Source organism: Macaca nemestrina, chromosome 9, assembly GCF_043159975.1.
Source record: "Macaca nemestrina isolate mMacNem1 chromosome 9, mMacNem.hap1, whole genome shotgun sequence".
In the NCBI taxonomy this organism is placed as follows: Eukaryota; Metazoa; Chordata; class Mammalia; order Primates; family Cercopithecidae; genus Macaca; species Macaca nemestrina.
Genome location: NC_092133.1, coordinates 87,185,176 through 87,212,877, shown reverse-complemented (window position 1 = coordinate 87,212,877; position 27,702 = coordinate 87,185,176). Strand labels below are relative to the sequence as shown.

The 27,702-nt window shown below is 42.0% G+C and overlaps 1 protein-coding gene across 16 annotated transcripts in view; it reads right to left on the bottom strand.

The window, feature by feature from the left end:
• The window catches only part of LOC105486713 (arf-GAP with GTPase, ANK repeat and PH domain-containing protein 5-like), a 53,155-nt gene that overhangs the window by 18,908 nt on the left and 6,545 nt on the right, over positions 1-27,702 (bottom strand). For 2 of the 16 annotated variants that reach the window (XM_071070006.1, XM_071070007.1), the window contains 4 exons: positions 16,026-16,148; positions 9,055-9,275; positions 8,850-8,942; positions 247-8,520 (listed from right to left, as the gene is read on the bottom strand). In XM_071070006.1, coding sequence (XP_070926107.1) covers positions 247-532 — 286 coding nt within the window. In that variant the 5' untranslated portion in view covers positions 533-8,520; positions 8,850-8,942; positions 9,055-9,275; positions 16,026-16,148. Of the gene's footprint in view, positions 1-246; positions 8,521-8,849; positions 8,943-9,054; positions 11,580-16,025; positions 16,149-27,702 lie in introns of those variants that run through there. The other 14 variants (XM_071070012.1, XM_071070013.1, XM_071070004.1 and 11 more) reach the window with 11 other exon arrangements.

Here is a 27,702-nt window from a genome sequence, read left to right as displayed (position 1 = left end):
GAATGAGACAAGAGAGCAAGAACTGGGTGATTTGGGAGGGGAGGTGAAAAGAAACTGACTGGACTTGGTGGGGAAAGACTAAGGGGTGGGAATGCAAGGCAGAGCCAGCTCTTGTTCCTGGCCAGCCCCTGGAAAGCTGGCTACAGGCAGAAAGGAGCTCGAAGTGGGCGATGCCTCCCAGGGGACCTTGGGGACAGCAGCATCCAGAGGCAAGCCGAGGGCAGATGGCACCCGTCACCTCCTTACCTTCAGGCATCTCCCGGTCATGGATGTGGTACATGTGGAGGTCCTCACCAACTTCAACAGTCACCTCAGCAGGCTGCACAGCAGCAGCCATAGGCGCCCCTGCCATCCCATCCCCAGCTCCTGCCATCCTGTTCCCAGCTCCTGTCATCCTGTCCCCAGCTCCTGCCATTCTGTCCCCAGCTCCTGCCTCATAGATGTCGGACTTAGAGGGGCACACTGACCCCTGCGGCTGGTCAAACTCAGGGCTGTCCTTGGGGCACACACAACAGGTCAGTACATTCCCCATGGGGCACCTCTACTCCTGTCTGCCACGACCTGTGCCTCTGCTCACAACTTTGGCCACGTACTCCTGCTGCCCTAGGCTTAGGCTATGCTGCACTTGCAGAGATGGTCTTGCCCGCTGCTCGCCTGACTACCTCACAGCCCGGCCCTGGCCCCAGCTGGGGCTGCGGGCCAAGGTCCGTGCCCTGCTGAATCCCCTGAGCTGACTTGTCTGGGAGGGTGAAGACTTGCCGGCTTATTCAATAGGTTGTGAACCCAACAAGCGCTGAGAGACACAACTGCCTGAAGAGAGAACAGAGGGAACTCCTCCTCCTTCTGTAGTCACCTACAGACTGAAGCCCACTGGCCCAGGTGGGAGCACAGGCATGTGGCACACAATGCCCCACCCCACACATCACAATGCCCTCCCCGACAGCTCACAGTGCCCCACCCTGGTTGCCACCCCTCCCCAACAGCTCAGAATGCCCCTGCCTGAGGTGCCCCGCCCTGTGGCTTATGATGCTGCTGCTCTCCTGGCCCCTCCTGCAGTGCCAGCAGGACTAAGGTTTTCATTCATCACCAGCTTCCTGAGCTTTTTAGTCCTAAGAAAAGCACAGGGTAGTTGGTTACTTGAAGCCATCTTCCTCTGTGAGTTCTATACAAAGCCTCAGTAGAGTGGGTCCCATTAGCAACCAAGTTGAACAACTTTTATTTGCTGACTGAATATAGATACACCTGAATGGCTGACTGCTTTGGTAACAAAACACTCGTCTCCTGTCTTCCAATGAGTGGTCGTTTTTGTCTGCAACTTGACCACAGCAATCCCTGGGGCCCTAGCTTACTCTCAATAAAGAGTTATGGCTGTGTGTCTTGAATGACACCTTAGGACCCATCCTGCCTCCACCTCCTTCTCCATAAAATAGAAACCTAACTTGTCCCTCCAAGCTTTGAAAGGCTAAAACGTACCAACTCTGTTTTCTCCCAGCTATTTCTTCCTTCCATGGCAGGGACTTTCAGATTTTCTTTCTTTTACTAACAAAGCACTATGCATGATTTTGTCATACAAAATCGAGAGCCATAAAGTGGGTTACCACCATCCTAATTCAATAAAGATGAATACTTGACATGTGGCAAGCAGTGTGTGCCTCACAGTGTCCCCACTGTTATGCTCATTTAACCCTCAGAAACAGTCTCATTTACAGATTTTACAGAAGAAGTGGAGATGGAGAAGGTAAGTAACCTCCCCAAGGTCACATGACTGCTAAGGGTGGGGCCACAATTTGATCGCAGGTAGTCTGAATTCCCCAATTCCTCAAGCATGGTTATCAGAAAATATATCAGTTTTCACACTGATATAAAGAAATACCTGAGGTTGGGTAATTTATAAAGGAAAGAGGTTTAATTGACTCACAGTTTCACATGGCTGGGGAGGCCTCAGGAAACTTACAATCATGGCAGAAGGGGAACCAGGTCCGCCTAACATGGTGGCCGCACTGAGTGTGAACATGTGAAGGAGCAACTGTCAAACATGTATAAAACCATCAGATCTCAGCTGGGTACGGTGGCTCACACCTGTAACCCTAGCACTTTGGGAGGCCAAGGCAGGTGGATCAACTGAGGTCAGGAGTTCGAGACCAGCCTAGCTAAAGTAGTGAAATCCCATCTCTACTAAAAATACAAAAATTAGCTGGTTGTGGTAATGCATGCCTGTATTCCCAGCTACTCAGGAGGCTGAGGCAGGAGAATCACTGGAACCCAGGAGGCAGAGGCTGCAGTCAGCCAAGATTGTGCCATGGCACTCCAGCCTGGACAACAGAGCAAGACTCCATCCCAAAAAAGCAAACCAAAACACTATAAGATCTCATGAGGACTCACTGAATATCACAAGAACAGCATCAGGAAAACTGCCCCAATGATCCAATCACCTCCCTCCAAGCCCCTCCCTCAATACATGAGGATTATGGGGATTACATTTCATGATGAGATTTGGGTGGGGACATGGCCAAACCATATCAGAAAGTACGGGTAGAAGTCAAGCTTGGACGGGAAGTGGCATTGTAGATTATTATTATTTTTTGAGATGCAGTTTTGCTCTTGTTGCCCAGTGAAATTGTTTCTCTAATTTCATTTTCAGATTATATCTTGCAGATGTATAGAAATACAATTGATAAATGATTCTGGCTATTAACCTTTTATGCTTCAATCTTGCTGAACACATTTTTTTTTTTTTTTTTTTTTGTAATGGAGTTTCACTCTTGTTGCACAGGCTGGAGTGCAATGGAGCAATCTTGGATCATCACAACCTCCGCCTCCTGGGCTCAAGTGATTCTCCTGCCTCAGCCTCCCAAGTAGCTGGGATTACAGGCATGTGCCACCATGCCCGGCTAATTTTGTATTTTTAGCAGAGACAGGGTTTCTCCATGTTGGTGAGGCTGGTCTCGAACTTCAAACCTCAGGAGATCTGCCCGCCTCAGCCTCCCAAAGTGCCGGGACTACAGGCATGAGCCACCGCACCCAGCCAGATTAGTATATTTTTAAAACAACATTTTTTTTTTTTTTTTTTTTTTAGACAGAGTCTCACTCTGTTGCGCAGGCAGTGACACAATCCTGGCTCACTGCAATTTCTGCCTCCCGGGCTCAAGTGATTCTCATTCAAGTGCCTCAGCTTCCCAAGTAGCTGGGATTACAGGAGCATGCTACCATGCTCGGCTAACGTCTGTATTTTTAGTAGAGATGGGTTTCACCATGTTGGTCAGGCTGATATTGAACTCCTGACCTCAGGTGATCCAGCTGCCTTGGCCTCCCAAAGTGCTGGGATTACAGGCATGAGCCACCACTCCCAGACAGAAGAACATTTTTTGGATATGGATTTTAAAATGCCTCCCCTTCATTCAACATTGATTAAGTCCCTTCTACATGCCAGGCACTGTATGTGTGAAATAGTCCCAACTCTCAATGAGTGTAGGCAGATACACAAACAAAGGCTTAAGGAGTTCCGTTTTCTGAGACCACACTGCTGGACAGTATATGAACCTGGGATGCAAACCCACCTCTATTTGACCTCAAATTTGATGCTGGGGTGGTTTTAATTTTATTCTGGGAATTTCAGTCATTAAACCACAAAAAGGTGAGAAGTCTCTGTCAGATGTGTGTGTAGCAGTCTGTATAATAAGGAAGAATTGAAGGAAGCTACCAGACCAATTAAGAGACTTTACCTAAAGGCAGAGTAATGCTAAGGGCAGTGGCAGTGACAAAAGTGGAGGAAAAAGTCTGTGATCATTTGGGAGACAGAATAGCAAGTGCTTGGTCATGAGATGTGAAAGAAGAGGGGAAGCAGAGGAAAAACAGACCTGCTCAGGCTCTGCTGGGGAAGACTCGGTACGTAGTGGTGCCTTCCTCCTGGCAGAGAATGTAGGAAGGGAAATGGGTAAGGAGGAAAAGATAGTTTTTTACTCTCAGTGTCACACTAAAATGGAACTCTCTGATCAAAAGTTGAATATAGGCCAGGTGCAGTGGTTCATGCCTGTAATCCCAGCACTTTGGGAGGCTGAGGTGGGTGGATCATCTGAGGTAAGGAGTTGGATACCAGCCCAGCCAACATGGTGAAACCCCATCTCTACTAAAAAAAGTATAAAAATCAGCCGGGTGTGGTGGTGGGCGCCTTGGGAGGCTGAGGCAGGAAAATCACTTGAATTTGGGAGTTGAAGGTTGGAATGAGCAGAGATCCACCACTGCACTCCAGCCCGGGTGACAGAGTGAGACTTAATCTCAAAAAAAAAAAAAAAAAAAAAAAAAAGTTGAATATAAATCTCTGTAGTCTAAGTCCATTTGTGACATCCCAACATGTTTTCAAAAGTAACACACATACTAAATCAAGCCATCAAGAGTAACTGGGGAAATTCCTAAAATTTACACGCTAAGAATATCACCATTTTTCATTTATTACTTTCACTGAGCAACTTTGAATCTACGGTTACAGCAAATGAGGCATCTTGTGTAAAATAAAGCTAATACATGAAACAAAACATTTAAAATTCTCTTGTTCTCAGAGAATGGAGGAAGTAATTGAAGCCATGGGCGTGGAGGTGATTGCCTTGAGAAGTTGTGTACAGTAAGGAGAAGTGGGAAGAAAGATCTGGAGAATAGGGTGATTTACACGGCATTAAGTGAAGCCTGCAAAAGTGAGCACTGGGAGTCAAGAGACCTGCGTATGAATCAGGAATGGCTGCTCCTGTGAGTTGTTAGAAAGGAGATGATGCCTTCTTTTCATTTCTATAACAGCAGCACCTAGCACAGTGCCTGTTCAATAGGTACTCAGCGTGTATTATCCCAATGCACAGAGTCAAATTTTGCCAAGGGGGCAGGAAAGCTACGAATCAGCTATGGCAACTTAGTGATTGGGCTTGTGTGTGTGAGTGAGCTGGGTGTCAGGTAGTGGGTAAAGTAGTGAACTGGAGGTGAGAAGACAATGACACAAACTCAGGGCTTCTCTTCCCACGTACTTGGCTGAGAAGAGAGATGTAGTAGTAGTTAAAGGGAGATACGTGGTAAAGAAGCCATTTATTCCAAAATTCAACAAAAGCATGAATATACTTCCATGTTAAAGGGAGAGAGCCAACACAGAAAACCCATTTTTGAGGTTAGAAGAGAAGGAAGAACGAATGCACAAGAGCCCCAAAAGGCACATGTGCATGCAATCTGATCAGAGACAGATTAGCTTTGTACGCCTACAAAAGCAAGAAAGTAGAAAGGACCATGTGACTCTAGGGATATTTCTGGTAGAGGAAAGGTTTAGGAAAAGATCTTTTGATGACCTTTATTTTAACAGACTTAAAAAAAAAAAAACTACTGTGTAAAAAAGGATATTATGTACAGAAAAGTCTACACTTCTTGATACAACGAACTAAAAAAAAGCCTGATATACTAAACAAAACCCAAATAATGTCTTCCCTAAAAGTGGGCAACTTGAAAAGCAATTTGAGCAAAAATCAAGGAGTTCAATTACAAATAAGCATATCAACAAAGTGAAAGATGGGTTTAACTTTTCCCACAAAAAGTTAAAAGAAATAACAGCAACTTTAGAGGAAGAGGAAAAAATAATTAATAAGAAAATTATATGCAATTGCAAAATGTGTGAATATTTACAAACTCTAACATATAACTACAAAACGGACCAGAAGAATCATTATCATAGGAAGCAAAGGGTCATTTCAAAAATCAGAGCAGGAAGGATGATTCATATTTAATTTAATTCTGTGAAAAATATTTAAGTAATATGTGAGGACAAAAATCGGTGATATATTGAAATGTGGGAAACCACAGTGGAAGGAAAAAGAATTCAAGAAAGCTCAGTTTCAGTAACCAGTATCTAGGAAAATCTTCAGGATCTGGAGGTTACAATCTGCGTTAATAGTGTCTGAAGACCTAGAAATGTCATTAGATACTATTTTGGACAATTCTTGTAGACTTGAGATGATGTCTACTTAAAGTTACAAAATAATGCTTGTATTTCTGTATTCATTACAGAAAACAGTTGGATATGGAAAGGAAACTAGAATGCTGTGCCACAATCTCTAAAGAAAGATTAGGGAAGTTTCAGCTTAAAGCAACAATAATCACAACAAAATTTTACAATCCTTTGCAAGCATATATGAAAAACATACAAAAGTTTGTAATGATCTTTTCTTAAGCTAAGAGAACAGAAAACATGAGAAAAATTAAATGATAAGATGAACTTTTGGTTTAGAGGTAAGAAATCTTTTACGACAGTCAGGAGATCAGGGTTGCACAGTGTATTATGTGAATGTTGTGACTCATTGGTTTCATCTTGGATATCGTAACTTAACATTTTGTAAAAGTGATTTTTCATGAGAATTTTTTCAGGTGCCCTATAAAGTCCTGTCCCATGAGAAGCGAATAATAATCTTCCATATTCTTAAGATATCTTAATGGCATCTTCTACAGTCTTCCATTGTTTAGTTTAGGTAAACCTGGGAATCATGTTTGGGTATCGTCTCATCCAAGTTCTTTACCCATCCCCATCATAAATGAGGAAGGTCTTGGATATTTTCTGCTCTAGCAATTAATTCATCATTAATCCTGGAGTTATTTGCAATTCCAGTCATTTGTTGTACTTCACTTCCCGTAAGCATGATGAATTGAACCACCATTAACTCCTAAACCATATTAAATTTGTACATCTGATTTGACTTTGTGACCAAAGGTTCTATGTCTATCCTGTAATTCTTGCCTAATATGAAACTTACTTTCAGTAGAGATTGTATTTCTGCATTCATGCACCTATGCCACTTGCACTGTTATTGCTGGTCGGGCTTTCCAGGGGTCATGATAACCTCCTGGGTTCTCTGGAAGAGGGACATATTCTTCAGGATGACGTTGTAATATTTTGTTAGCTAAAATCGTCTATCTAAATGGATAGTTCCTAATGTCTTGAGTAATAAATCTGGTACTTTTTATTTTTCTTTGCTCTTCGAGTTGATGTGGACAATTCCTGAGGTTGGATAATCAGGCCAGTATCAGACTGGTCTTTGCCAGAACTTTTTGCCTAATACATTTCTCTACTGCTTTCTACAGGTCACTGGCTGTTAATATGGGTTCTGGAATGCAATTTTAAAAATGTCTTGTGAATGACTTGCAACATGGTCATTTAATTTTCAAATATAATTTGCAAGTGAAATGTGTAGAACTCCAATAAGGCACAATGACCTAGATCCTGGGTATGATCCCCTCCAAAGAGGCAAATAGTGAATTGAGCAAGCTCACTCATGTCTGCTTACCCCAGTCACTCCTGAACTGCTCAATGGCAGGCAGGGGGAATGACCCCTGGTTGGCAGATGCCCACTCACTATGATCCTGGATTGGACATATAGTTACCTTGAGTCAGGCCAGTCATGTGTTATTGGACTGTTCCTTGGAGATACACTCATTAGTGACTGTTAAGGTACCTGAGTTATTAGGTGCCTGTAGACTATGCCCAGTGACATGTGCATTATGTACAAACTCCCTAGCTGTGCTGACACTGACTGAAGCTGTGAGGTTTCACAATGACACGTCAGCCAAATACAGATGCTCAGATTTACCATTTATCAAGGTCTTCACACTATCAATTATACAATTATCATTCTACACACAGGCAGTGACAAAGGGAGTAAAAAGCCACAGCCATGGCTCGGGAGACCAGTGTACCTCCAGAAGAGTCCAGTGGGTCTGGAAGCCCTTTGGATGCTGGTCAGAGGCTCCTTTTGGGCAGAGATCACAGCAGCAGCCAACAGATCTGGAGAATTCCTTAGAGTTCTCATGGACAAAGCTACTGAAGGCAACTTACACAAGACCTTGTCTTTGCTGGTTTTATGATTCTCTGCAGATGGCTCTATTCTCATTATTTCAGCCACCTTTCACTTCCTATCAGTTCATTTCAGGTCTCCCATGATCCCAGGCAGCAGTAGTTGTTATCACTTGAGTTCATTCATATATGTTTATCTCTTTGGGGATGGGGGGACAACTTCACTGTGCACTTAATTCTACTGGAGACGAGTGACCGCATTTTAAGACAACAGGATCACAAATTATCATATATCATCAGGGCAGACAATAGCTACCACCTGGGGCTGAAAGCAGGTAACTCCATTTATTCTGCAAACATTCTGTCTTGATTATGGCGCCAGTTGCTGCGAGGGACTTCCTTTCTACCACCTGTTTTTCACAAGGTTTGAGTCTGAACTGCTAACATTCTACTGATTTCTGGGTGAAGGGACTGACTGCACCATCCTAGCCTGTCAGAGCACTTGCCCCAATACTTCCACTTTAAGAGTTTTCCACCTTGTTCAGAACTACAGTCTATTAATCCACTCATTTTCTCTCTTAAGAGAATAAACAGGCCAGGCGTTGTGGCTCACACCTGTAATCCAGCACTTTTGGGGGCCAAGGCGGGCAGATCATTTGAGGTCAGGAGTTCGAGACCAGCTTCGCCTACATAGTGAAACCTCATCTCTACTAAAAAAGAAAAAACAAAAAAATTAGGCAGGTGTGGTGGCGGGCACCTATAATCCCAGCTACTCGGGAGGCTGAGGCAGAAGAATCGCTTGAACCCAGGAGGCAGAGGTTGCAGTGAGCCACGATAGTGCCACAGCGCTCCAGCCTGGGCAACAGAGCGACACTCTCTCTCAAAAAAAAAAAAAAAGAAAAGAAAAGAAAATAAAAGAATAAACAACACATCTCGTGTACACACCCACACCACTTTTACCCCACATACCAAACACGAAAAAATCCAATCTGTCTCCTTCTACCTAAGCAATTTTAGATAGTCACTTTCTCATACTTACCTTAAGCTCCCTGACTTGCTGCTCATCCTTTCTGTGGCAAAATCTCATCCCTGGATGAGTCCCATTTTGTGTTTACTCAATGACACCACTCAGCTGAACCAGAAAAAAAATATCAAAAAGTGGTCAGAGATATCATCATACATTCAATTTACTTACATAAAAGTAAGTAATTTTTTAATGTATTTCATACATTCAATTTACTTACATAAAAAATTGGCGCTAAATGTTTCCAGAAATCAATAAAAGTTTTGTTTCTCTGGTGACATCATTTCTTCAGAAACCCAACATGTGTAACCTATCTTTATGTTCTTCTAACATTTATTCAACTTCTCTCATCTGATATCTTGCAAAATCATTCAAGGAGAAAATATATCCCATTAGGCAAGAGCCGACCATATTCAGGCTGGTCTCGAACTCCCCCATCACCTGAGAAAAGAATATGCACAGGATGCGCCCACCTCCCCTTTCTCTGCCTCATCATGTCAGAAAAAGTATCCCTCCTTTTGTCACAAGGCAAATCTGAGATAAAAGATTTAGATGGCCTGTAATTCCGGCACTTGGGGAGACCAATGCAGGCAGATTATTTGAGTCTAAGAGTTCAAAAGAAGCCGAAGCAACTTAGGGAAACTCCATCTCTCAAAAAAATACAATTAGCCTAGCATGGTGGTGTGCTGGCACGTGCCTGTAGTCCCAGCTACTCAGGGTGGGGAGCACTGAGGTGGGAGGATCACCTGAGCCTGGAAGGTTGTGGCCGCAGTGAGCCGTGATCACACCACTGCACTCTAGCCAGGGCAACAGAGTTCTAAACGGATCTTCTCTGCTAAAAATAATCAAATAAACAGGCGGCCATGAGGCTGAGGTGGCTGCAGTACACTCAATTCCTCCTTAAACAAACCAAAACTTGACTCAGTGACTCAGAGACTTTCCACTGTAATGTTGCAAATGAGGCCACTGCTTTATTTCACCCAATCAAGTATTTTCTTTTTCTTCCACATTCACCATATAAAATTCTCCCCCCACCGTCCCTAAGCCTCTCTGTAGGACCTCTGAGCTGCCTGCAGTCTGGGGCTGCCTAGTTTATAAATTTCTGGATGCTCAAATATATTTTCTAATGTTTCAAAGTATCTCTGGTGTAGGAGGTTGTTTGTGGAGTGACCCGAGCGTGTACAGAAATTGAGGGCATATGAGATCTCTGCACTCTGCACTCCATTTTGCTGTACACTCAAAACTACTCTAAAATAATGTATCTTTAAGAATCTATATCACATAGCCCTTTTCAGGTATCCAACTGGTCGGAGCCAATTCTATTAAAGCTCAGAAAACACTGATTCATAAGCTAGTTCTGACCCAACTGGCAAGAGGCAGGAAAGTCCCAGGCCAGGGGAGTATATTGCACATGCATGCACCAGGAAACTGGAGGAAGCTTGGAGGCCCTTTAGCCTGGTCCTGAGCCTGCTGAAACTGCAGTTACAGGCACAGATGCCTGGGGCACCAATCTGAATCTGCCAACATCCAAGGCCACATGAACACAAATGTGCAGAGTCTCCTCTGCCATTGGTAGCTAAGGATGTTAGACCATGATTGGACTAGGGTGGGAGATGAACTGAGAACAAGAGATTCTGTAGGCTTTTGTTGTCTCTTCCCAACCCCAAGCAACAAGTGATGAACACACACACATACACACACACACACACACACAGACACTCACCCCATAGTGACTAACAGGATCTCCCTCCAGGGGGGTTAGTGAGGGGATGGACTAGGGTGGGCTGAAGAACTCCACTTGGGCTCTGCACACCAGGGAAAATGACCATAAAACATCCCATCTTCACTGCTCAGAGGAGGCTAGATCTGCTGTGAGCTAGAAAGCCATGTGGGGGCAGCTGAAGGGTCATCAAATAGGAGAAAGCTGACAGCCATGTGTTACACAAGCCTCTGGTCCTTGTTCAGGCAGCAGGCACTGTGAGATGTGGCTCCTTGGCCCCTTCCAGCCACCACCTTGATTGCATGCTGCAGGAAAAGACACTGAAGCCCAAGAATGGGGTCTTGCTCACCACAGGATGACAGCTCAGTGCAGAGCCGAGCTATGGCCCAGGAGGCAGAAGGTGGGGATGACCCAGGCTGAGCTGGGGGATCCAACTGAACATGCACTTACTAAGAAGCTGTGGGCTGCTGAAATGCCTTGGGACCCCAGTCTGGATCTAGAACTGCAGTAAAACAGGCCACTGGAAAAAGTTCTTGGGAAGCCAACACACTTTTGCTATCATCCACAGGCAAACAAACCAACCCCCGCCACTTCTCACTCCCTGTGAAAGCCACCTGCCCCTCTGATCGACCACAGCACAATGGTGTCACTCTGTAAGGCACAGGTAGACAAGGCATCCAGCCACGCACACTCCAGGGCCCACACATGTCCAGAATACACTGGTTCTTGTTGAGACTCCACTCTTGCAACTACAGACAAAAGCTCCCCACTCTCCTCAGCCACTCCCAACAACTGAAGGCCTGAAAACGTTCATGCACGCCGCTATGGTCTAAGCCACTTGTGGCAGTTTTGATTTTCATTTTCCCGGTAATCAGTGATGTTAAGTGCCTTTCCATATGCCTTTTCACCAGCTGGATGTCTTCTTTGGCTAAACGTCTACTCAAATCCATTGCCCCTTTATAAATCTGCTTTTTTGGGGGCTTCTTGATGTTTTTCTGTCTTTTTTTTTCCTATTTATTTATACAAGTTCCTTAGGCATTTTGGATATTTGTTAAAATGATTTTCAATTCTACTGCCCAATTATAAATCTGCCCTTTTTCTTTTCTCTTTGAGACAGAGTTTCACTCTTGTTGCCCAGGCTGGAGTGCAATGGTGCGATCTCAGCTCACAGCAACCTCCATCTCCCAGGTTCAAGCGATTCTCCTGACTCAGCCTCCCGAGTAGCTGGGATTACAGGCATGGGCCAACATGCCCTGCTAATTTTTGTATTTTTAATAGAGACAGGGTTTCTCCATGTTGGTCAGGCTGGTCTCGAACTCCCGGCCTCAGGTGATCCGCCCGCCTCAGCCTCCCAAAGTGTTGGGATTACAGGCGTAAGCCACTGTGCCTGGCCAATTATCCTTTTGCGCGCGTGCGCGTGTGTGTGTGTGTGTGTTTTGGGTGGGGGGAAAGAACAGAGTCTTGTTCTTTCTGTCACCTAGGCTGGAGTGCACTGGTATGATCTCCGCTCATGGCAGCCTCCGCCTCCTAGGTTCCAGCGATTCTCCTGACTCAGCCTCCTGGGTAGCTAAAATTACAGGTGCAAAACAGACGCCTAGTCAATTTTTGTATTTTTAGTAGAGATGAGGTTTCACCATCTTGGCCACGCTGGTCTCAAACTCCTGACCTCAGGTGATCCAATCGCCTCGGCCTCCAAAAGTGTTGGGATTACAGGCGGGAGCCACCACTCCTGGCCCCTTTTTGTGTTTTAACATCAGTCAACACTCGTATTTTAAAATAATAACAATGAATGGCGGTACCTTAATACAAGGGAATTATACCTCTTCCTCTTGTCCTGATCCTAGTGCAGATATTTTGTCTATAAAATGTTATTCACTGATGAATTCATGAGAACATTACTATGAATTTTAAATCCATATACAAGTCTATGCTCATTCATGAATATTTCAATAAAATAAAACTAATAGCAAAAAAGAATTCCAGGATAGAAGCCGTTTCAGGAAAAAGGAGTTGGCAGTATGAAGTAAAATAGTAAAAAACTTTTTTTAAACAAAATGGGTATGTTTTTGTCTATGACTTTTTTGAAAATAAATTTAACACACACACATACACATATAAAGCAATAGAAGTAGCATTGTTTTCATACGAGTCTAGAATATTAAAATATATGTATAATGTGGTCAGCAAAATAATGGCCCCCCAAAGACGTCCACAGATTCCTAGAACCTTACATGAAAACGGTACATCATGCATGTGATTAAGGTAAAGACCTTGACATGAGGAGACTACCCTGGTGCTATGGAAGGAACGTTGTGTTCCGTCAACGTTCATGGGCTAAAATCCTAACCCTCAAGGTGATGGTATTAGGAGGTTAAGCCTTATGGGAGATTCTGTCCTCATGACTGGGATTAGCACCCTTATTAAAGGCACAAGGGAGCTTGTTTGTTCTTCTCATCATGTGAAGACACAGAAAGAAGGAGGCCTCCAAGAGAAAGCAGACCTTCTCCAGGCACCAAAATTGCGGGCACCTTGATCTTGCACTTCTCAGCCTCCAGGACAGCGAGAAACAAAGTTCTGTTGTTTATAAGCTGCCCAGTCTAGTGCATTTCCTTGTAGCAGCCTGTATGGATTAGGACAGTGGGCTCATGTGGGTGATGATGGCGTCTCCATCAGGACTAAGTAAGCACATGAGTCCTTAACAGTGGAAGGAAGGGGGAAGGAAAGAGCCACAGAGACATGTGGCCATAGAAGAAGGGCCCATGAGATGCAAGGTCGCTAGTGGTGAGAGTGGAGAAGAGCCCAAAGCCAAAAAATGCAGGCAGACTCCAGAATGTGGAAAAGGTGAGAAAAAAGATTCTCCCCTAGACCCTCTAGAGATGAAGGTAGCCTTTCCACCACCTAGATTTTAGCCCAGGGACATCCACATCAGACTCTGACATACAGGAGTGTAATAAATTTGTTTTATGCCCTGACATGGTGGTTTGTTGTAGCAGCAATGGACTACACACACACACACACAAACACTCCCCACTAAACACACAGAACTACATACATCCTGCCCTTCAAAACCGAAGCAAATAAACTATACATTAGCATTAACTTAGCTGGGTGTGGTGGTGCATGCCTGTAGTCCCAGCTACTCAGGAGGCTGAGAGGGAGGATCATTTGAGCCCAGGAGTTTAAGACCAGCCTGGGCAACACACTGAGGCCACATTTCAAAAACAAACAAAAAACACAACAAATCTTTGATTAAACTCATTTCCCAAATTTGAAGAGGAGACAATTATTAGATAAGGAAAAAAGAGAAAGGTAGAGCTGCTGACTTCTGTGGTGGAAGCACAGGCACAGGTCCAAACATACTCCTGTCCTCCTGGCTTTCCTGTCCCTTCTCTTAAGGGACACATGAACCTCTCAGACTGAAGCATGGATCACAGACCTATACTCAGAACTCAATGCAGTTTTGTGCTATGATTTTTTATACATCTGTGTCCTTGTTTCTGCCTCCTGTTCCCAACTCCCTTACTCTAGTTAGAAAAAAAAAAGCCTATTACCAAATATGAGTACATCCTCATGTACTAATGCCAACTGATCACCAGCTGGTTTTCTTCTTTTACAAAGTCATAAATCTTTAGGCTTTAACACAACTTCCAAGCAATCGAATGTTATTTTCCAGTTCATTAACACAAGTTCTATATTTAAAATGAAGACTTCACAAGCTGATTTAAATAACATATTAACCAAAATAGACTGGCCATGGTTCAAACTGACATTTTAATTAAATGTGATGATAGGTTGAGTAACCTAGTACTCTAACATGACTTTTGGTTATGGCTTTTTCCATATTATGTTTAGGCTGAGGCATCCCTAAATGATTGAATTTTAATTCCCCTTCTTAAACATGAGATTTATCTTTAAAAAACAATTTATTTTCTTAAAATTTCAAGCTAATTCTATAGTTCATGCATACATAATCTCACTAGAGATCAGCTGTATGTGTACACACATACATATTAAGTATTTGTATACACACATATTACAAAATTTTTTAAAAACTTACTAGTAGGGTATGACCACGAAGAAAAAGAGGCTTTGCGTAATGTGATGGAAACATAATTGCAGGACAAGCAACAGGCTGCTGTGAGGGCTGTATTTACCGTTGCTGCTGTAAGACTTGGAAAAAAACTGGATAGTGGATATTTAATCCCCATAACAGAAAATTTAGGGTGCAGAAAACTTCCCACAATTTTTACAGAGAATATCAACAGAAAGGCATTCAATGCAGGGAATACACAGTGTGACAGTATACAAAAATAAGCAGGTTGATGGTTTAGATTTATGAGACAAGAGACAGAAATAGTAGATGATGTCATAATTCTTTTATGGAGTTATGAAAATTCTTCATTTTATATATGGCCAGATGCTTTCAAATGTCAATGAGAAAAATATTTAAAGGAAGAATCAAATCTAAGACATGGAGAGATCTTTATGAAAATAACCTTCAGGCCAGGCACAGTGGCTCACACCTGTAATCCCAGCACTTTGGGAGGCCGAGGCGGGCAGATCACGTCAGGGGATTGAGACCATCCTGGCCAACATGGTGAAACCCCGTCTCTACTAAAATACAAAAAATTAGCTGGGAGCAGTGGTGTGTGCCTGTAGTCCCAGCTACTTGGGAGGCTGAGATAAGAGAATCACTTGACCCAGAAGGCAGAGGTTGCAGTGAGCCAAGATAGTGCCACTGCGCTCCTGCCTGGTGACAGAGCGAGACTCCATCTCAAAAAAAAAAAAAAGAAAAGAAAAATTACCTTCATTCTGAGAAGGTATAATCATTTCATCAACACATTCTTGAGCACAACTATGCACACATGCACTTCCGCATTCACAAGCCATGCTGCGTGCACACACTGATGCCCCTAGATTCCTTTTTTGAAGAGATGGTGTCTTGGTGTGTCATCCAGGCTAGAGAGCAGTGTTAGGATCACAGTTCACTGCAGCCTCAAACTCCTGGGTTCAAGCGATCCTCCCACCTCAGGCTCCTGAGTAGCCTGAACTACAAGAAGGAGCCACCATGCCCAGCCAATGTTTTCATTTTTTTGCAGAGATGAAATCTTGCTATGTTGCCCAGGCTGGTCTTGAACTCCTAGCCTCAAGGAATCCTCCTGCCTTGCTATCCCAATGTGCTGAGATTATAGGTGTGAACCACTGTGCCCAGCCATTGGATTCTTTATTAAGAAGAAAACTTGTTTGCTGACATGTAGGCAATGAATTGATAAATAGTAGCTCATAAATTAATAATTTACAAATCAATATAAATGAGTTAACACAAAAATAACAGCACAAACTAATAAACAGTTTACGACTTCAAGTTTCTTTTTTTTCCTTTACAAGGTAGCTCTGACAGAGGCTACTACTTGTCCATTCCATGGAAAAATCAGACGGGGTTAAAATGTCAGAGGTACATTTATTAATACCTTGCTGCCTTTTGTGTAGCTTCCTCTCAGGACTTCACCAGTTGGGACTGACACACCTCTCCAGCTAGGTTCAGGAGCCAGACAGGAGCACACAGAACTGGGAATCCAAAGCCATCTCTGACACTAAAATCAATGAAAACAGCGGGATCAGGTTCCAAGATGGCTGAATAGGAACAGCTCCAGGCTATAGCTTCCAACGTAAGCAACGCAGAAGACGGGTGATTTCTGCATTTCCAACTGAGGTACCAAGTTCATCTCACTGGGGCATGTTGGACAGTGGGTGCAGGACAGTGGGTGCAGCCCACTGAGCGAGAGCCAAAGCAGGATGAGGCATTGCCTCACCCAGGAAGCAGAAGGGGTAAGGCAATTCCCTTTCCTAGCCAAGGGAAACCGTGACACATAGCACATGGAAAATTGGGTCACTCCCACCCTAATACTGTGCTTTTCCAAGGGTCTTAGCAAATGGCACACCAAGAGATTATATCCCGTGCCTGGCTCGGAGGATCCCATGTCCACGGAGCCTCCCTCATTGCTAGCACAGCAGTCTGAGATCTAACTGCAAGGCAGCAGCAAGGCTGGGAGAGGGGGGCCCACCATTGCTGAGGCTTGAGTAGGTAAACAAAGCGGCCGGGAAGCTTGATCTGGGGGAAGCCCACCAGAGCTCAAGGAGGCCTGCCTGCCTCTGTAGACTCCACCTCTGGGGACAGAGCATAGCCAAACAAAAGGCAGCAGAAACCTCTGCAGATTTAAAGGTCCTTGCCTGACAGCTTTGAAGGGAGTAGTGGTTCTCCCAGCATGGAGTTTGAGATCTGAGAACAGACAGACTGCCTCCTCAGGTGGATCCCTGACCTGTGAGTAGCCTAACTGGGAGGCACCCCCCAGTAGGGGCAGATTGACACCTCACAGGGCCGGGTACCCCTCTGAGATGAAGCTTCCAGAGGAACGATCAGGGAGCAACATTTGCTGTTCAGCAATATTCACTCTTCTGCAGCCTCCGCTGCTGATACCCAGGCAAACAGGGTATGCAGTGGACCTCCAGCAAACTCCAACAGACCTGCAGCTGAGGGTCCTGTCGGAAAACTAACAAACAGAATGGACATCCACACCCAAACCCCATCTGTACGTCACCATCATCAAAGTCCAAAGGTAGATAAAACCACAAAGATGGGGAAAAAACAGAGCAGAAAAGCTGAAAATTCTAAAAATCAGAGTGCCTCTCCCCCTCCAAAGGAACACAGCTCCTCGCCAGCAACGGAACAAAGCTGGATGGAGAATGACTTTGACGAGCTGAGAGAAGAAGGCTTCAGACGATCGAACTTCTCTGAGCTAAAGGAGGAAGTTCGAACCCATCACAAAGAAGCTAAAAACCTTGAAAAAAGATTAGACGAATGGCTAACTAGAATAACCAATGTAGAGAAGTCCTTAAATGACCCGATAGAGCTGAAAACCATGGCACGAGAACTATGTGACAAACGCACAAGCTTCAGTAACCGATTTAATCAACTGGAAGAAACGGTATCAGTGATTGAAGATCAAGTGAATGAAACGAAGTGAGAAGAGAAGTTTAAAGAAACAAGAGTAAAAAGAAATGTACAAAGCCTCCAAGAAATATGGGACTATGTGAAAAGACCAAATCTACATCTGATTGGTGTACCTGAAAGTGATGGGGAAAATGGAACCAAGTTGGAAAACACTCTGCAGGGTATTATCCAGGAGAACTTCCCCAACCTAGCAAGGCAGGCCAACATTCAAATTCAGGAAATACAGAGAACGCCACAAAGATACTCCTCGAGAAGAGCAACTCCAAGACATGTAATTCTCAGATTCACCAAAATTGAAATGAAGGAAAAAATGTTAAGGGCAGCCAGAGAGAAAGGTCGGGTTACTCACAAAGGGAAGCCCATCAGACTAACAGCAGATCTCTCAGCAGAAACTCTATAAGCCAGAAGAGAGTGGGGGCCAATATTCAATATTCTTAAAGAAAAGAATTTTCAACCCAGAATTTCATATCCAGCCAAACTAAGTTTTATAAGTGGAGGAGAAATAGAATCCTTTATAGACAAGCAAAGGCTGAGAGATTTTATCACCACCAGGCCTGCCCTACAAGAGCTCCTAAAGGAAGCACTAAACATGGAAAGGAACAACTGGTACCAGACACTGAAAAAACAAGCCAAAATGTAAAGACTATGGATGCTAGGAAGAAACTGCATGAACTAATGAGCAAAATAACCAGCTAACATCATAATGACAGGATCAAATTAACACATAACAATATTAACCTTAAATGTAAATGGGTTAAATGCTCCAATTAAAAGACACAGACTGGCAAATTGGATAAAGAGTCAAGACCCATCAGTGTGCTGTATTCAAGAGACCCATCTCATGTGCAGAGACACACATAGGCTCAAAATAAAGGGATGGAGGAAGATCTATCAAGCAAATGGAAAATAAAAAAAAGGCAGGGGTTGCAATCCTAGTCTCTGATAAAACAGACTTTAAACCATCAAAGATCAAAAGAGACAAAGAAGGCCATTACATAATGGTAAAGGGATCAATTCAACAAGAAGAGCTAACTATCCTAAATATATATGCAACCAATACAGGAGCACCCAGATTCATAAAGCAAGTCCTTAGAGACTTACAAAGAGACTTAGACTCCCATGCAATAATAATGGGAGACTTTAATACCCCACCATCAACATTAGACAGATGAACAAGACAGAAAGTTAAAAAGGATATCCAGGAATTGAACTCAGCTCTGCACCAAGCAGACCTAATAGACATCTACGGAACTCTCCACCCCAAATCAACAGAATATGCATTCTTCTCAGCACCATATCGCACTTATTCCAAAATTGACCACATACTTGGAAGCACTCCTCAGAAAATGTAAAAGAACAGAAATTATAACAAACTGTCTCTCAGATGACAGTGCAATCAAACTAGAACTCAGGATTAAGAAACTCTCTCAAAACTGCTCAACTACATGGAAACTGAACAACCTGCTCCTGAATGACTACTGGGTACATAACGAAATGAAGGCAGAAATAAAGATGTTCTTTGAAACCAATAAGAACAAAGATACAGCACACCAGAATCTCTGGGACACATTTAAAGCAGTGTGTAGAGGGAAATTTATAGCAGTAAATGGCCACAAGAGAAAGGAGAAAAGATCTAAAATTAACACCCTAACATCACAATTAAAAGAACTAGAGAAGCAAGAGCAAACATATTCAAAAGCTAGCAGGAGGCAAGAAATAACTAACATCAGAGCAGAACTGAAGGAGATAGAGACACAAAAAACCCTTCAAGAAATCAATGAATCCAGGAGCTGATTTTTTGAAAAGATCAACAAAATTGATAGACCGCTAGCAAGACTAATAAAGAAGAAAAGAGAAAAGAATCAAATAGATACAATAAAAAATGATAAAGGGGATATCACCACCGACCCCACAGAAATACAAACTACCATTGGAGAATACTATAAACACTTCTATCCAAATAAACTAGAAAACCTAGAAGAAATGGATAAATACCTGGACACATACCCTCTCCCAAGACTAAACCAGGAAGAAGCCGAAACCCTGAATAGAGCAATAACAGGCTCTGAAATACAGGCAATAATTAATAGCCTACCAACCAAAAAAAGTCCAGGACCAGATGGATTCACAGCCATATTCTACTCCAGAGGAGGAGCTGGTACCATTGCTTCTGAAACTATTCCAATCGATAGAAAAAGATGGAATCCTCCCTAACTGCTTTTATGAGGCCAACATCATGCTGGTACCAAAGCCTAGCAGAGACACAACAAAGAAAGAGATTTTTTAGACCAATACCCCTGATGAACATTGATGCAAAACTCCTCAATAAAATACTGGCAAATTGAATCCAGAAGCACATCAAAAACCTTATGCACCATGATCAAGTGGGCTTCATCCCTGGGATGCAAGGCTGGTCCAACATATGCAAATCAATAAACCTAATCCAACATATAAACAGAACCAAAGACAAAAACCACATGATTATCTCAACAGATGCAGAAAAGGCCTTTGACAAAATTCAACAGCCCTTAATGCTAAAAACTCTCAATAAATTCAGTATTGATGGAACATATCTCAAAATAATAAGAGCTATTTATGACAAACCCACAGCCAGTATCATACTGAATGGGCAAAAACTGGAAGCATTCCCTTTGAAAACTGGCACAAGACAGGGATGCCCTCTCTTACCACTCCTATTCAACATAGTGTTGGAAGTTCTGGCCAGGGCAATCAGGCAGGAGAAAGAAATAAAGGGTATTCAATTAGGAAAAGAGGAAGTCAAGTTGTCCCTGTTTGCAGATGACATGATTGTATACTTAGAAAACCCCATCGTCTCAGTCCAAAATCTCCTTAAGCTGATAAGCAACGTCAGCAAAGTCTCAGGATACAAAATCAATGTGCAAAAATCATAAGCATTCTTATACACCAACAGCAGACAAACAGAGAGCCAAATCATGAATGAACTCCCATTCACAACTGCTTCAAATAGAATAAAATACCTAGGAATCCAACTTACAAGGGATGTGAAGGACCTCTTCAAGGAGAACTACAAACCACTGCTCAATGAAATAAAAGAGGACACAACAAATGGAAGAACATTCCATGTTCATGGATAGGAAGAATCAATATCATGAAAACGGCCATATTGCCCAAGGTAATTTATAGATTCAATGCCATCCCCATCAAGCTACCAATGACTTTCTTCACAGAATTGGAAAAAACTACTTTAAAGTTCATCTGGAACCAAAAAAGAGCCCACATTGCCAAGACAATCCTAAGCCAAAAGAACAAAGCTGGAGGCATCATGCTACCTGACTTCAAACTATACTACAAGGCTACAGTAACCAAAACAGCATGGTACTGGTACCAAAACAGAGATATAGACCAATGGAACAGAACAGAGCCCTCAGAAATAATACCACCACACATCTACAACCATTTGATCTTTGACAAACCTGACAAAAACATGAAATGGGGAAAGGATTCCCTATTTAATAAATGGTGCTTGGAAAACTGGCTAGCCATATATAGAACGCTAAAAATGGATCCCTTCCTTACACCTTATACAAAAATTAATTCAATATGGATTAGAGACTTAAATGTTAGACCTAAAACCATAAAAACCCTAGAAGAAAACCTAGGCAATACCATTCTGGACATAGGCATGGGTAAGGACTTCATGTCTAAAACACCAAAAGCAATGGCAACAAAAGCCAAAATTGACAAATCAGATCTAATTAAATGGAAGAGCTTCTGCACAGCAAAAGAAACTACCATCAGAGTGAACAGGCAACCCACAGAATGGGAGAAAATTTTTAATTGGGCAGTGGGGAAATCTTATGCGTGGAAAGAATGAATCTGGAAAACTGTTCTTCCCTAAGAGTTCATCAGGATTTGGATGGTAGAGAGCTTTGTGTACAAGGGTTCCAGTTCCACATAGTTCAGGTCTAATTTCAAAGGCAACTTCTAGTGCAACCTGTGATTCACCTTGTCCTAAAGTGCCATCTGTAAAGGGTCTGGAGATAACTCACAGGCAGCACTGTGAACCCCTGACAGCAAGCCTTTCCAGATAAATACCAGGTCAGTGTCTACAGCTGATGACACAGAGCAGAATATCTGAAAAATAATACTTCTTTGGCCAATGGACTGCCAGTCACTATTATTTAGTGTAAAATATTATATTACATATATGTAATTTTTTAAATTGCAGTGTTCCACATTGAAGCAATTAAATATAAACACCAAATGTTTATTCAGTTTAAAGGCAACTTAGAAATACTGATGCCAGATAGAAAGATGCTTTAGCCCCAAGTCAGGTGTTTGGAAGTTGTCACAACTAAACCAACAAAGGGATCTTGAGGCATGATAAGCGTTCATACATTTTCAGCTATACCTCTGCTTGTCTTGAATATGAAAACCTAAGCTGCAGTTATGCCACAGCTCAGAATGTATTATGTTTTACATCACTGAGCCGTAGTTTACAAATGGCAAAAAAAATAGGGAAGGTAAACTGTGAAGTTTCCTTAAGGAGCTGTTACATCCAACAGACTCATGAAAATCTTTGCCAAGTGTCCCCGGTACATAGCTCCTCCCCACTGATGGGCTCAATGGGGAGAAGCTATGCGCATGTCTCAACTTTCATATGCTCAATGGCAATAAAGGATTCCCAGAGTAAAGTAGGGGATATCGATAACATAGCACACTGAAAAGACTGTAATGTTACTTCAGAGTGTTGCAAAATAAAGATCACAGATGAAAGTTTTAGTTCATTGAAGCATGTAATCATGTATATTTCATTAGTGTGTTTTAAAGTCTTATACTGCTTACATTCTTATGTGGGAAAATATATCTTGTTTGTGCTTTGTGGATGAAATATGAACAGGCAAAACTAAAAATAATTTTACAACCCAAATCACCAGATGTTAATGGCTGGTAATTCAACCGGAAACCTGAAAGATAACATCTATTTCATTGTGATACCAAATATCAGTGACAAGGAAAATTTTATTTGTGGTATTTAAGTGTAGTCCTCTGGAACAAATGACTTGGTTCACAGGCAGCACGCCCACTGCTGAACTGCCACGGCCTGACAGCCTGTCTTATCTGCCAAACTGCTCAGATTAGGTTTAGTAATCTTCACCTGTGCCTCCAGTTTATATTTCAGCAAGTAATACACATCAGTCTGCTTTTATCATCTTCTGCAGTGAGCTTCCAACACTCCCTCAGCAGTACAGTGCCCCTGCATCTGCAATCCTCCAAACACACCTTGTATACATGTCATTATTTTCAACTGTTAATTCACCTTCCAGCTTTGGAGGCCAGTTTAGCTTAAATAAAGCAAAAATACAAGACAGAGAATACGCAAGGTAAGTCCTACATTGTAAATATTAAGTGGGCTGACCATTTAATTTTTTAACATTAAAAAAGAATACCTTAACCATACTAATTTAATATTTAAATACAGATTTCAGAGTGTATTTTGGCGTGGGGCACAGGGGACAATAGAGTAGAGGATTCCTCTTCCAATTGTCTCTGACCTATCCAACCTTTGTTACAGGTCAGAGAGTTCTCCAATCCATAAATAAACAACAGAGATAATGTGGCAACCAGGACACAGAGACGTACTAGAGTACTGCTCAGCTCTCTGCCTAGGACTGATCCTATTGATTCCTGACAATGAGCGCTGTGAAATTTAGAGGCAGATCAATACACATACACACAAACACAAACACACAAAAGAGATACTTCATGGGCAAAAAGCACCAAAGATTTAAAACAAAATGTCTGAAAGACCATAAAACAACTTCTGATGAAATGCTGTTTTCATTTTACAGAAGTAAAATATTCACCACCAACCCTACAATTAGCTTAAAAATTACAATGAGAACATTAATTTTGGATCCCATCTCCAATTCATACCTTATCAACATGTAATAATCACACTGTATCAACAACAAAGCTGGATAGACTTTATATGCTGAATATAACTTGGACAGTAAGAAGGTAATTTTTTGAAATAGTGAGAATATAACATTTGTATGCCATGCTCTACTTCACAAGTTAAAAGAAAATATAATCATTTCCATTTTTAAAATACATTGAAATAAAATACAGAAAAGAGGATTCTAATACCAGTTAACATTAAGAGAATATATCTCTAAATCAAAGATCTTGGATCTTCTAGAAAGAAAAAAAAATCAACCTGTATATACTTGGGTAAGAAAAAAAAAAAATCAAGAGACTAAGAAAGGAGAGAGGATGTTAGCTTACAATCATTTCCAAAAATGGCTTTCCATTTCCTCCTCTGACATCAACAGCCTAAATTACCAAGGAAATGCAAAATAATTCAATTTGTGCATTAATCAGCCAACCTAGAAATGGCAATATAGTCAATGGAAATACAAAGAAATAGAAAATGTCAAGGAATTATTTAACATGTTTAAGATGACATAGCGCAGGGAAAAAGTGATCTGATAAACACTGGAAGAGTTAATAAGCAAACTCAGGCATGGTTCCCTAACGCCACACTTCAAAAGAACTTATAGAGAGAATAAAGGAATAATTATTTTTTAAAAAAATCTAATTTTAGAAAAAAATTGCTTAACAGGGAAGTTAGTGTTTTGTAGATCTTTTGGAAAGCTGATTAATTTCTAAGCTAAAAACACATGATCCTTAAGAGAAATGGCTGAGTCCAGGCCCAAGGCAGAAAGAAGGCAAAATGAGCCTGGATCCTCTTGTTCCGTCAGAAAGTAAGAAATGCTCAAAGACTAACAGAGACAGTTGAAAGGACACAGGAGACAGGCTGAAGGCTCCCACGGCCGAATCTGGGACAGCATAGGCATCAGAAAGAACAATGATGGTGATGGAAAATAACCCATGGAATAAAATGCAAGTGCATTAGTCAGAGGTGATACCGAAATAAAGAGAAGTGAAAGCTCTTTGTTAAAGATGCCAGCTAACAAATGTAGGAGGAATGACAGAGGAAGAACATTCATTTTAAGTCACCAGTGCCATAACTGATAGAGAAGATCATCAGGAGGCTAAAATCACTGAATGAAAGAAAACTATACGAAGCTATTTAACGTAGTACAATATATAAATGTATGAAAACATAAATTAGAAAAAACAAAAAAATTGTACCATAAGAGATACATTAGAATAGAATGGATAAGTTAGAATACAGCAATAATAGGCCACGCATAGTGGCTCACATTTGTAATCCCAGGACTTTGGGAGGCCAAGGTGGGAAGATTGCTTGAGCCCAGGAGTTTGAGACCAGCCTGGGCAACATAGTGAGAACTCATCCCTAGAACAAAATTTAAAAAATTAGCCGGGAGTGGTGGTGTACTCCTGTAGTCCCAGCTACTTGTGGGGTAGAAATGGGAGGATCACTTGAGCCTGGGAGTTCAAGGCTGCAGTGAGCCAAGATCACATCACTGTACTCCAGCCTGGGAGACAAAGTGAGACCTTATCTCAAAACAAAAACAAAAACAAAAAAACCACAATTACAAAAAACACCGGTAACAACAAAATGATGACTACATAAAGACTGTACAGAAAAAAAAATGCTCAGAATATAGAAATAAAATTATGTATTTTACCTGTAACTGTATTAGAAGAGAGTATTCTTATAGAAAAAGGATGACCAGATGGATATGCAAAAATGAAAGTAGCTCATAACACTCGTTATGTCAGGCACTGAGGTATTAGTTTATGCACATTGTAACAAATTACATACTAGATTACCTCAAAATTTTCAGATAAATTTTACTGGGAGTCACAAATTAATACAACAAAACCAATGTTTTACAAACATCCACTATGTATAAAGGTATATAAATTCCGAACCCAGGCTGAAAAATAATTCACATAAGCCACACCTCAGTGGAAACTTACCCATGGTAGATAATACAACATAATCTAAATAAAAGAGACAAGGCATGTGGCTTTCAGAGACAAGGCATGTGGCTTCTGGACAGCCACAAACTCCCTGACTCTGCTCTAGTGTTTTGGCTACCAAAAGAAAGCCGAGTGGCCTCAGGTCTCTTAAACAACAAGAAAGCAACCTATGGAAGATGGCGTGGTATTTGAGGAATATTTGGGGTCTGCTGAAAAATGTAGCCTGTATTTTATTTCTAGAAAAGCCTCCCTCATAAGGTCAGATAAGTGAAGAGCCCACAGAGACACATGCATACACAAAGAAAAACAAAACAACATAGAATGAATTCCACCAAAATGTGTTATGATGGCAGAATTACGGGTGATATAATCTTCTGAAATATATCTTTTTATTAAAAATAGGAAAAAAGCAGACTTCCCCTTGATTATCTATAGCCTCTGACCCAAGTGGCTTGGAATCAGAAAACAGCATCACCCAACTTGAAGCCATCTTGGCATCAATGGTGGAGTAGGTGGAGATAAGACTCGACCAGCTCATGGGTGGGCTCCACCTCATCAACACCACCAAGAAAGGGCACGTGAGGAAAGCACAGAGATCCTGGAGAGACACTGGTTTCACTCAGTTTTCAAAATTATCTTAGACACATTTCCTGAGAACCTTTCTTAATGCCTCAAAAACCAGAGAAGAAAATCCTTATAACAAAGCTTTAAATGGATCCCCATATCCATTAAACTTTTCCAAAGCTCAGTGAGTATATAACCTGATAACCTAAACACCTAGCTAGAAAAATCTCAGTTCCAGTGCTACAACAGTGCTAGCTTTTCTAACATTTTCAAATAGCCCTGATTTTAACCCAGTAAAATTCCACTTGAGAACTAAGAGATAAACATTGGAAATCTGCTTTAAAAGAAAGAATGAGGAGACCATTGTGAATGAGAAAAAGAAAAAGACCAATGAGAGCTGGCGAGCACACTGGTTTTGTAGAAATGGAGATAAGCCGTGCAGGTGCCACACTGGCAGCAGGGCCCGCGCCGGGGCCACGGATCAAGGAGCCATGGAGGACAGGACTCTTCTGCTTGGTACAATGAAAAAAAGGTATTCTTTTTATTCTACATATTTACAATATGCATTTGGGCCTTTATTATAAGTACAAGAGAAAAATCTTCAATAAATAAAAGTTGAGTACATTATCTTTTTTGATTAAAAAATAGACTCGGAAAGAATAATGAGAGTTCAGAGCAATGACTCCTATCTCACCTGTGCCTGAAAACCGCGGCTGCCACCAAGGTCAACATAGACAGCGTCTTTGTCATACAGCACTTGCCCAACTCCAGAAAGAGGCGCATAAACCAGCTGCTCCTTCTTATTTAAACAGCGCTTCTTTCATTGTTCAGGAAGAGCACAAGGGTCTGGGAGGAAACTGACATCACTCATGGCAAAATCTTCTACCCTTGGAAGACAGGACCCAAAAGGCCAGCTTCAGCTGACAGGAAGTCAGTAAGTATCTACTGTTGACTGGGGGGTTAACAACGATCCACAGTCCAAGGGCTGAACCCATGACCCTAAAGAAGGGCATTGTGCCACACTGAAACAGTGGCCCTCTAGCTACAAAACAAGAGGTCAGAGAAGAGGGGATTCGGTAACACCTTTGCAGGCCTACACATAGCTGGCTTACTTTTGAAACCTCCAGCAAGGCAATCTTCCCTTGTTTGGTCATTTTTCACTTTTCCTGAGAAATGAAGCCATCCCAAGAATCCTATGTGTAATTCTAGTACGTTCTACAACAAGAGAATACCTGGCATGTGAAGCTGGCTTTTATTTTTCAAGTGTGCTCCTCTTACATAACCATAAAGTGACACCTGCCAGTCACATTTGATGTTTATTCAGATATCCTCTGGGTTTGTCAAATCTTCCATCCTAGAAAAATAAACTCAATCATACAGCAGATATGAATGCCAAAAGTTCTTATACCTCCTTTCATGTGTCAATGACTCATCACACTCTTGTCCACTAAGCACGCCGTTTAGAAAACTAGAAAATACAGAAATAAGGAAGCGCTGTTCACCATCCAGCAGAAGAAAGGGGGCAGGCACACAATTGTGTCTCTAGGCTGAAAGTGACATTCAGTAAGACATCAGACAGGGACATTCATTCCGTAAGACATCAGACAGGGAGATGATGTCCACCTGGGGTCAGGGAAGAGTGAAGAACATATTCAGAAAATCCCTTTCTGGAA